Genomic DNA, 12,146 nt, shown 5'->3' on the forward strand with positions numbered 1-12,146 from the left:
TTCCCTAAATAACTGTACACATAAAATAATTAACTAGAATTTTACAATCTTGGAAAATTTGATATTCTTGAACCTTGTTTCTAAATATTCTAAATTTTTGATTTTCTTGGGATTTAGGTTCGGGAAAAACGCTGATTAAGTTTTCATTTGGTTTTCATTATTTTATTTGGTTTAAAAAAATTTCGGCTAACATTATAGCCTTCATCAGTGTTGTGTCATATGAAAAAAATAGTGTCGAATATAATCCAAAAAATTACATATAAAATATTCACACCACACACATAATGTTTACTGCGTACTCCATAGTCAATGTAGATAATTTTAGTGTTAAGAATAATAATTTTAAAAAATATGTGGTCATCTTTTGATAAGTTTATATTAGTTTATTAATTGCAGTAAACATTATGAGGTGTGAATTATATTGTATATGTAATTTTTTGGATTATATTCGACACTACTTTTCTCATATGACACAACACTGAAGAAGGCTATAGTTAGCCGAAACGTTTTTTTAAACCAAATAAAAATAATGAAAACTTAAATCAGCGTTTTTCCCGAACCTAAAAATCCCAAGAAAATCAAACATTTTAGAATAATTTTACATATAAAATGCCAGCAATCTTCATTTCATAGCCATCGCTGACGCCTTTTTTTAGATAATATTGTATTATTTGTAAATATAATTTTTCGAACATTGATACTTGCAAAATATACATATAAATTTTGTGAATTCAAATAATAATACATCACTATTAGTAGATATTGAATGTTTTTTGTTAAATTAGATCGATTTTCAAACCCCAAAATTTAAAATATATTTACATTTTACCCATTATCTTATGTACCTATACATTATTTGTACATTGTAAAACATTTGCTGCATTTGTATGGTTCATAGTTTATTTGCCAAAGTATTTATTACCAGGGTTCGGAAGTAGTTAATTAAGACGTAATTTACCTGATTAACTACGTGTAGTTTTTCTTCAAAAACTACGTCTTTTCCCGTTCATTAACTACATGAAAACTACGTTAATAAACTATGTATTGATATTATGAATAATTTTCCTTTGTATGAGGTGTAATAGAGATAATATGATGTAAATATTATATTTAAAGCCATATTTCTCCTGTTTTCTTAAATACATTATGTGTTTTTAAAGCTTCAACTTATTATAACCTCACCTCAAACCTTTGTCATTTGAAAGTTACATACATAGGTTACATCCAAGAACAGTTAACCCAGAGTTAACCTAATAGGACTGCTCATTCAGCCAAAAGTGTCCGCCAGGTACATGCGAAAACTACTCGCTTTGTGACGTCATTGTAGCCCTTGTCATGGTTATTAGTCAAACACCTTATATGTATGCAGTATAGAAAATTAACTGTATAAATCATATTAAATACTCGGATAATGCATTTTTAAGAACAGCAGTTCCCAGCATCACCTTTTGCAAGCATTCTTTTTAGAGTATTTCCATATTTTGCTTTAAACTAATTAATAAACAAAATCGTGGGCACTTAGTATTCACTTTGTCACAATCCACAACGCAAAATGAACGTATTTATACACTCTATAGCTCTAAAAACTTTAGACACCTTTTTCACATTTAAAATTGACAAAATAATTAACTCAAAATTTATCAGCTGATATTTTTATAAGTTTACCATAGGCAACTAATAATACACATTATCATGACAAGGCCACGAAGGCTTTGACAAGGGCTACAATGACGTCACAACTGTCAGCTGAAGCGCGGGAAGAGGCGAACGTACGTCTTATGAGGATGAGCAATCCTATTAGTTTACCGTTCTTGAAGGGTTACATAAACTACACCCTCTACATAAACTATATTAACTACATGTAATGTAGTTTATGTAGTTTTTAAAAGTAACATGTAGTTTTCCGAATCCTGATCCACACCTTTACCGAAATTATTGCAAGTTGAGCCCAGTTTGAGCCCAAGTTGATATTTTGATATTGTTTTTTAAAATGAATTAAACTAAAATAAATTCAGAATGAATCTTTGGTTGCATATCTAATGATTAACGGAATCTTATTCTGAGAACGTAGATTGGTATTAACATATCTATTTGGAAAAAAGGAAAAATGACAGTTCTGTACATAGTCACTGTACCGTACACGTTCTGTAACATATTTAAATACTGTTTTTATATTTTATTGGAAGAAAAGACATAATTTATATTATTTAAGATATTATTAATAAATGTCCCTAAAATTACCTCTGGCAGTTTTCACTAGATGGCCTTTTTATAGATCTAGGGATTATCTAGGGACTTTAGTGTGTTGTGTCGTAGTTGTGTATCTGTATTGGTGTTTAGTGTTTTGTCAAATTTTTTGACATTTGTCCAAATATTTCCTAGGTTTGGTCGATTGTGGATGCGAATTTTAAGAATAAAATTTATTTATTCTTTGTATTGCTCCTCAAAAGAGAAAAGTTCTTTGTTGAAGCGATATTAAAGAAATACTCTTGTTAGGTATGCCGAAAATCAAACTGCAGTCGTCCGATGGCGAAATATTCGACGTTGAAGTGGAGACCGCTAAATGCTCGGTTACCATCAAAACCATGTTGGAAGATCTAGGTATGGATGACGAAGAGGAAGAAATAGTGCCTCTGCCCAATGTTAATTCAGCCATTCTTCGAAAAGTCCTACAATGGGCTACCTTCCACAAAGATGATCCACCGCCACCCGAAGATGACGAAAGTAAAGGTACCTATACATTTAAAATCTACACGACATAATGTTCGTTTGTTGATACCGTATATTCCATGTATATTCGAAAGAAAAACGGCGTCCAGTTGGCTTGAAAATGACGATCGATAGCATTCCCCATATAATTTTGCATATAAAATGACAGTGATCTTCATTTGATAGCCATTGTTGATGCCTTTTTTATCATATTTTACAGTGCTAATGGTAATTATTGGAAAAACTGGTCATTTTTTTCACAAAAATTGTTTACACCCCATTGTGAGATTGTAGATTAACAATAATTCTGAACTTTTTTTGATGGTCTCTTTGTTTTTTTTTGCAAAATTTATTGTAGATTAACAATTCTGAACTTTCTTTGATGCTCTCTTTGTTTTTTTTTCAAAATTTGTAAAAATGGAGCTCAAAAAGCTTGAAAATATTTTGCTCTGTTTTTTTCATCCTAAGATAACAAGCAATTCATGAATTAATCAGGGGATTATAGGTTCTAATCCTGGGATTTCAAAACGGTCGGTATCCGATCCTGAAATTTGGAAACCTTAGTCATAAAACCAATAGCAGTATGGAACCCTAACTTTGTAGCAGTTTTATGTTTATTATTTGAACTTAATTCGCTATAAGTGTATTTTGAATGTTTTGGTTTCACTTATTTTTTGTCTGTTCTTTTAAGGCGCTAATACACAGATGCGTGATAACAGATCATAATATTCAAAACAAACAGACGATTGAAATATTTAAAGCCAAGTTTGCCGTAACAGGATATGGGATACGGTACCGTGTTGCTAGAACCAGCTTTAAACATACCATAAGAAAACAAGGCAACCAGAGAATCACAAAAAAATCCTTTTCTATTATTTTGGGAATCTGGGTACCCGCCAAATTTATATTTGGCAACATGCCTTTAAATGTCAATATAACACATGACCTAATGACCTAACATATTGGGATTGTAACCAGTTTGTTTTTGCAAATTTTCCTGTTTTACATATAGAATTGGTTAAATAAGTAACAGAAAATAGCAAAAATTTATTTATTAATACCAGTTAATTTACAATGTAGAAATACATGATAAACCGCAGAGAGACAGAGCTCTGTACGCGGACCGGTTTAACTTAAAAAATTAACAACTAAAAACTAAAAAACTAAAAAACTAAGAAGTATGAAACAAAAATAAATATAAATACAAACAAAAATAAAGATCAATTACTTATAACTTAAGCTACAGGCGATCAGTATTCCGCTTTAGCCAAAACCTGATAGTTCTCTTCAAATTTTTCTTTTCCACTGTTAAATTTTTCAATTCAGTTGGTAAGAGATTGAAAATTTTTATCGCTTTAATGTAACTGTCTTTATCACTTATTCTTTTGCTATTTTTTGGTATAATTATGTTTTTGTTTCTTGTAATACTTTTGGAGTTTATATATTTGTTTTTTAAGATCTCATAGTGAAAAGTTATTGCTTCTAAGTTATAAATTTGTTCAATACTTAATGGATTTTTGTCTATTACAAAAGAGTTGTTGTTGATTACTTTCAGTATTCTTCTCTGTAATGTATTTAATAGCGTAAAATAGTTATCATAAGCACCACCCCATGCTATAATACCATAACTAATAACACTTTGAAAGAAGGCATAATAAATTGTTCTAAGCATTTCAACATCCATGTATTTTCTTAGTTTATAGAAAACAAAAATTAAATATTTAGTCTTGCTAATCAGATATTCAATTTGTTTATCCCATTTTACATTAGAGTCAAAAATAATACCCAAATATTTACAACAATCAACTCTTTTTACATATATGTCTTTAATTTTTATTTCAACTAATTTAGGAACACTATCTGAGTAATTTCCAAAAGTCATGAAAACAGTCTTATCAATATTTAAAGACAGTTTATTAAGTGCAAGCCAATTTGCAACCTTATCTAGTAGTTCATTCATTTTTTTAATACTTTGCTCCCAAGTGTCCTCAGTAGCAATGATTGCAGTATCATCTGCATACGATATTATACAACCATCCTGTATGCCAATTAATAAATCATTTACATATAAAATAAACATCAATGGCCCAAGGATAGTTCCTTGAGGCACTCCAATAGTTACATCTTTATTCTCGCTTATATAATCATTAATTTTAACTCTCTGCTTTCTATGCTCAAGATAACTTTTCATTAGTTCATTGGCCTTGCCTCTAATTCCCATACATGAAAGCTTATCCAATAATATACCATGATCTACCGTGTCAAAGGCTTTTGCCAGATCTAAAAAAGTTATTAATACTGGTTTGCTTTTGTCTAATTTGTTATAAATGATGTTAGTTATATGATTTAAAGCGTCTGCAGTTCCTATTCTTTTAATAAAACCAAATTGTTTTTTAGATAAAATATTACAATTTATAATAAATTTATAAATTCTTGAATGAACAATTTTTTCAAAAATTTTTGCAATATTCGAGATTAAAGAGATAGGTCTGTAGTTAGATACCATAGATTTACTTGAACTTTTATGTATGGGAACTATATCAGCTAATTTAAGTGCTACCGGCCAAGTCGATTTCTCGATGCATAAGTTGAATATGTAACTTAGTGGCTCTACTATAAAATCAGCAATGGTTTTTAATACTTTAGTATTGATCATATCGACTCCACCATTTTTGAATTCAAATTTAGTAATTATATTATAAATCTCTATAGGACTGGTAGGTTCTATGAATATAGTTTTCTTATTTAATTTTGGCATTCTCAATGACTGATCCAGTGGCTTTACTATTTTATTACTCAATTTTCTTCCAACTGAGCTAAAATAATTATTAATTGTATTTACTATCTGTAAGTTGTCAGTAAGTTTTTGGTTGTTCTCGTTTATTAAATAGTCAATCTTTGTTTCTTTTTTGGTTTTCTTTGATATTTTAGCATTTACAAAATCCCACAGTTTTCTTGTGTTATTAGCGTTGTTTCTAATTTGATTCTTATCAAAATTTATTTTAGCATGTTTAATAATTATACTTAGCCTATTCGTAAATTGTTTGTACTTTAATTTTAATTCATCATTGCTTCTATCTTTAATCCACTCATGGTACAGTTTATCTTTCTTATTACATAATTGTATAATATCATTAGTAATCCAGTTCTTTCTATGTCTCGTTTTCTTATTGTTCACAATCATTGAATTACTAATACAATTTTTAATGCTCGAGATTAGAAAATTAATAGCAACATCTGGATCATTCATATTGTACACTTCATTCCAGTTAGTGTTACATGCATTGTTCAATAATATGTTGTAGTTTATATTAAAATTTTTAGTTTGTTTTATTTCTTGAAATAGTTTATTCTTTTTATTTTAACAAGTAGAGTATAGTGATCCGTTATAGTATTTTTAATTGTATAAGTTTTTACATTTAAGTTATCAATTTTATAAAAAATATTATCAATGCAAGTCCCACTAATATTTTCTGTATTCGATGGTCTAGTGGTGTTCTGGAAACCTGGTACAAACCCCATTTCAAGAAAATTATTTAAAAATTCTTGCGAGTAAATATCACATTTTAGCAAATCAATGTTGAAATCACCAACCACAAAGTGATTTCTATATTTTTTAACTTCATTTAAATATGATTTTAAATTATAAATAAATTCAGCTTTGGTTATACTATGAGATCTATATAAAGCCGATATTTCAATGTTGTTACCATTATTCATTTTGATAGAAGTGTTTATTATATTTAATTTATTAACCTCGATAATTTCAGTTTCCTCTATGATATCACTTTTTATATAGATAACAACACCGTCAGCCCTATTTAACTTACTTTCATTGTAATACATTCTATAGCCTGCCAAATTATAAAAATTATTATTTACAATGTTCCAAGATTCAGTACAACAAATATAAAAAGGTTTGATATACAAGCTTGCAACAAAAATTTCTAGGCTTTCAAAATTAGCATCTATGCTCCTAATATTTATATTTAGTACTATATTATCATTACTATTTACATTTCTATTGAAAGCTTCCACATCATTACAGCTTTCTTCACTATGTATCAAATCTTTCTGTATGTTATCAAGAAAATCCAAATTAAGAGCCATTATTATTTCTTGCAATATTTGTTGCCTTCTTACTTATGATAGTACTTGTGTTGTTGAGTGGATTATATGGATAGTCTGTTTTAGCGATGCATTTACCAAGAAGTGCTTTGTAAGATGGGCAGATATTCCTATTTCCAGCTGCATGGTTGATCGGCCTATTTTGATTATATCTATTATTAAAGTCTATACAATTAGAACATTTAGTGTCGTCCTTTTGTTGACAGTTTTTGCTCGAATGATTCTGAGCACAATAACCACATATTTCATTATTTCTACATTTCTTACTACTATGACCATACTTTGAACACTTGTAACATATGTTTAAGTTGAAATCATCAAACACAGGACATCTATTCGTTCCAACATAAAGTTTCTTAGTATCCATGATTTTAGCATAAGAATATGAACTTACTTCAACTATAATAGTCCATATTTTATTGTCTTCATTTAAGTATTTATACACAATGTCAAATTTATCAGCTTCATCTTTCAGATCATTACGTATTAAGATATCTTCCTTTATATTTTCTATGTTTTCATTTCCCAAATCATAATCAATATTTATCACTTTGATTCTTGGGTTATTCTTTTTTTCAACCTCGACAGAAATTTCATCATTAGAAATTGACCCTAGTAGTTCTTTAGTTTCAGTAATATCCATAGATCTATTACATTTGATGATAATTTTATCCTTAGTTCTTGTTATTTTATTATATTGGATATTTTTGTTTGTTGTTAATAACTGTTTAGTTTTATTGTGCACATTGTTTATTTGTTCTTTTTTGTTACACTGGACGATAATAGCTGGTACAATCTCGGTATTTTCAAATTTGTTATAGGTTACTTTCGTAGCTTGTGCAAATGATTTCATCTCAATTTGATTTTTTTGTTTTTCTAAATTAACTAGTTTCTCTTTAATCAAAGTTAGGTTTTCATTTTGCAAAATTATGTTTTGTTTTAAGACATTATTTTTATCTGTAATTTCTTCTATTAGTTGATCTTTATCATTAATTTTGTCTTTGAGCAAATTGATAATTGAGTCACTTTTAGTAACAGAAACTTCATTGGTGACATGACTAGTTAGATCATTGGAAGGATTATTATTACCTTTTAGTATCATTCTTCTGAGATTTTCATTTTCTAAAGCTAGTTTATTCTTGTTTTGTATTACTTTTTTGAGAAGCAGTTTTAGCAAACCCATATCACATTCGGAGTCTAAATCTATATTGGTATTTGAGGTTATGTCATCATTACCACAACATATAATAGTACTTTTATCTATTATTTTAAATTTATCATAGTCTCTCAAAAGACAACTAACATGATAGACCTTTCCACACAATATGCAATTAATGGAGCTACAAGCTTTTTTAGCACAACACTGATAGCTATAACTTTTTAACTTAATATTAGGCGGGACGGGATGAGATACGTCATCCTCGTCCGCCATCTCGGATGATACTGGAATATGAATGTCTATTAAATATCTAACAAAATATGTGCGATAAAACATTAAAAATGTGAGAAATTTTGAAAAATTGCATTTTAATTGAAATTATATTTTTGGATCTTTCTCAAAGACGGTAATAAAACAATATAAATAAATTATGTTTTTACTTTGATAGGGTTTGGCCTATTTTGATAGGGTGTATACAGTTTTTTTTTATTAAGGAAGGACGATTTTTAGTTTTAGTATTAATTATTACCATTCTTATTAATAGAAAAAAGGACTGACGACATTTCATCGTGGGATGCTGATTTCCTGAAAGTCGATCAAGGAACACTGTTCGAACTGATTTTAGCCGCCAATTATCTGGACATTAAAGGCCTGCTAGATGTCACCTGCAAAACTGTTGCCAATATGATCAAGGGCAAAGCGCCTGACGAAATTCGCAAAACGTTCAATATTAAGAATGATTTTACAGCCTCCGAGGAGGATCAGGTTCGAAAAGAAAATGAATGGTGTGAAGAGAAATAGCTCATGAACTTTGTGTATTTGTTTTGATTTAAATTATTATCTTTTTCACTTTTTTTTGTTAAAGCTATCAACCGATATTTACTAAATTATGATCAGATTATATTAGGATTAGTAGCTGCTTATGTAATACTGTCTGTACGTTATCGGCGCAGTTACTCGTATCAACTGTGTAATATTTTTTTTGTATTCGCGTTGCGAAATAAAATTTGTAAAATATGTTTTCTTTATTTTCATAAAAGAAATACTAAATTTTACCACAGGTCACCTTATTGGTCCACCAGAAAAATAGAATGAAGTCGACAGATGACATTCTTAAAAATGAAAAGATTTCAATTTACCTGTGAATTAAAAAAAAATTAGAAGACTGGCACTATCATACGTCCTCTCGTTTTACAGAGCGAAGTATGTAAAGCTGTAAATTGTTAAGATATGAGTAAATATTTTAATTGTAATTTTTACAAAATTTTACTTAGTATACCGGGTGCGTTTCAAAGCTCACACCTATAACTTTTATTTTTTCAGATAAAAAACGAGATTTGGTATGTTAGTATAAGGCATAAATTAGTATTGATTGACGTATTCAATTATTTTCGGTCACTTCCTGTTTCACTGGAAATGATTACAACTTTTGATTGGAAAATGACTATATACAGGGTGGTTCGAACTGAAGTCATTGGAAAGAATTGAATACAATACGCCAATCAATCCTTAATTTATGTTATATACTATATAACATAACAAATCTCTTTTTTTTTTATCTAAAAAAATAACAAAGTTATAGGGGTGAGCCACTTTTGAGATGTACCCGATACATGGATATTAAGTAAGAATTGCTTGATTGAAAAAATACAAACACATATACAGGGTCCGGCAATAATGCGTCGAGCATCTGTAGCTTCTAGAATAAAAAACTTGTGAATTTTGTTTGAGTGCAAACTTAAAAGTATGTAAATATTTTCAGGAAAATATTTTAACTTCTACATGGTGGCTCAAAAAAGTGTGAGTGGATCGAGATGATTTTTTTTAAATGGTATATAATGTATATTATTACATTTTTGTACCATTTTAAATATTTATTTTACATAGAAACTTCGTTATTTCAAATATAACACTATGTATTTTTTAAAATACAAATATATATATATATATATATTTGTATATACAAATATATACAAACCTATCTGGCTCAGATTTTGAATAAAAAGCGATTTTTCAATAAAATGGCAATCAAGATGGCTGGTTGGCAATTTGCTAGTGACAGTTAGTAGCTATTTTCAGAATCGACATTAGTTTATGGACTTTATTTAAATTTATAATAGTTTACTTTTATATAATTACCCTACAATAGTTTAATAAGTAAGTATTTATTATTTTATCAAGAAAAATATAGAAGTAGTTCTTTGATTTATATTACGATGATTTGTAGATATATTAAAAAAATAGTAAAGTAAAATATATTTATTTTTTATAAAAGAGCCAATTAAGGCAAATTTATTTTCTTCACTTCCAACGACAGGTTTCTGCCTAATAGGGTTTTCATATACCTACCACACTATAACTCTGCGAAATAGAAAAAGTAGTTTTTCAAAGGAACGCTTGTTAAGAAAATTCCTATTTGAATATCTTTGAGCATAAACCCTTTAGGCCAACAAGCAATTGTCCTCACAAAATAAAACCACTAGTAAAATATCCATTCTTTCTGCCAGCAGATATTGCTTCATTTTTCTTAATAAAATAATAAATACTTACTTATTAACCTTATTGTAGGTAAATTAAATAAAAATAACCCGTTATAAATAGTCCATAAACTAATGTCGATTTTGAAAATAGCTACTAAGTGTCACTAGAAAATTGCCATGGCGACACCAGCCATCTTTGATTACAATTTTATTGAAAAATCGCTTTTTATTCAAAATTTGAGCCAGATAGGTATAGGAAACCCTAATATAGTTTGAAAGAGCATTTAAATCTGCTTGCTTATTAAAAAAATACATAGTGTTGTATTTTAAATAACGAAGTTTTTATTTAAAATAGACCAGCAATTTTTGATACCTCTGTGTACATTTAAGGAGCAATCGCATTTTTTAGTAAAGTTTATTTCTCTGGTTTGTAAGAAAAAAAAAACAAGAATTAACTCTGAAAAGTAATATACGGAGATGTTGACAAACTATTTTATTATAGCATGCATATTTAAATATCTTTAAAAACAAAGCTTTTAAGCATATTGAACCTTTATAATAAATTCCTTATTTTATGCCCAAGAATCCACAAATGAAATAAAATACCGATTGTTCCATAAGAAAAAATATAACTTTTGTATGGATCTTAGTTCTGACCCACCCTGTACATTTCAAAATAATTTTAAATTATGCACATTGCCTCCCTACATACTACATATACCCACAAAAAAAATTGTTTCTACATCTTTCCGTTTTCGTATAATCAACCGAGGTTAATGAGGTGCGCCACCCTGTATATTTTTCAGCCTTCTTTAAAAAAGTTATTACAAATACAAGAACTGTCCTGAAATTCAAATTATATTAGGCATTTACTTTAGGTGGTCTATACTTAACTTTGCTATAATTATCATAATCTTAAATCATACAGGGTGTTCAAAATTCAACGCCAAACTTAGCATTAAAAAATATGTCTCCAACATTACGACATGCCATTTTCAAACCTTCTTCATTGCACTTATGAAACGTTCAATAGGTTTGTCTTTCTCGAGGACCTTACTTTGTGCCCCATGCGCATTAAAAGTTGCACGTATTTCCAAAATAATCACAATTTTATACGGTTTAGAAAGTACAAATTATACATTGTTATGGAAACCAACTTTTCATTGTCATAATCTTTGTCATCATATGTCATAATTTTATTTCCATTGTGTAACGACGCTTGTTTTTTATTTTAAAAATTGTATATAATCTAATTTTTATGACTACTGTCCAAACCAAACCAAACCAAACCAAACATTCAATTTATTGTTCAAATATATGCATTGTAAAAATTAAATTTTTAAAATTAATGCTCAAATTTGGCGCGTGGACGATAGGTCTTCGACAAGGATAGATAGAGTAGAAGCACCGCGTGTGCGACAAAAAAAGAAGATAAATGAAAATCGTTCATATGTTTGTGATAGTATATACAGGGTGAGTTCTAAATAAGTGCAAATATTTTCAGGGCTGGTACATCTCGATAAAAAAAAACATATTTTCTCTTTACCATTTTTCAGATAAGTCCAAAATAAGCTATAGTTATTTAAGTTTGAAAACTTAAAAAAAATGTTTTTTTTTTAAATATGAGAGCCACCGGATTTTTTCTGTATATGCTTCCCTTTTATTGCCAT

At 28.8% G+C, this 12,146-nt stretch overlaps 1 protein-coding gene across 1 annotated transcript; it reads left to right on the forward strand.

Moving 5' to 3' along the window:
• The first annotated feature begins 2,339 nt into the window (after window positions 1-2,339).
• Window positions 2,340-9,015, forward strand: LOC115882056 (S-phase kinase-associated protein 1-like). Its single transcript, XM_030899883.1, has 2 exons — window positions 2,340-2,730; window positions 8,541-9,015. The coding sequence occupies exons 1-2, from the start codon at window positions 2,499-2,501 to the stop codon at window positions 8,795-8,797; spliced, it is 489 nt and encodes a 162-aa protein (XP_030755743.1). The 5' UTR covers window positions 2,340-2,498; the 3' UTR covers window positions 8,798-9,015.
• The last annotated feature ends 3,131 nt before the right edge of the window (window positions 9,016-12,146 follow it).

The sequence above is a fragment of the Sitophilus oryzae genome, unplaced genomic scaffold, assembly GCF_002938485.1.
Source record: "Sitophilus oryzae breed Bouriz unplaced genomic scaffold, Soryzae_2.0 scaffold_1111_pilon_pilon, whole genome shotgun sequence".
In the NCBI taxonomy this organism is placed as follows: Eukaryota; Metazoa; Arthropoda; class Insecta; order Coleoptera; family Curculionidae; genus Sitophilus; species Sitophilus oryzae.

Bases quoted from the DNA above. Each gene is read 5' to 3' on its own strand.
- LOC115882056 (XM_030899883.1), top strand. From the start codon at position 2,499: ATGCCGAAAATCAAACTGCAGTCGTCCGATGGCGAAATATTCGACGTT. The intron at 2,731-8,540 runs GTACCTATACAT...TCTTATTAATAG, and splicing joins CGAAGATGACGAAAGTAAAG to AAAAAAGGACTGACGACATT.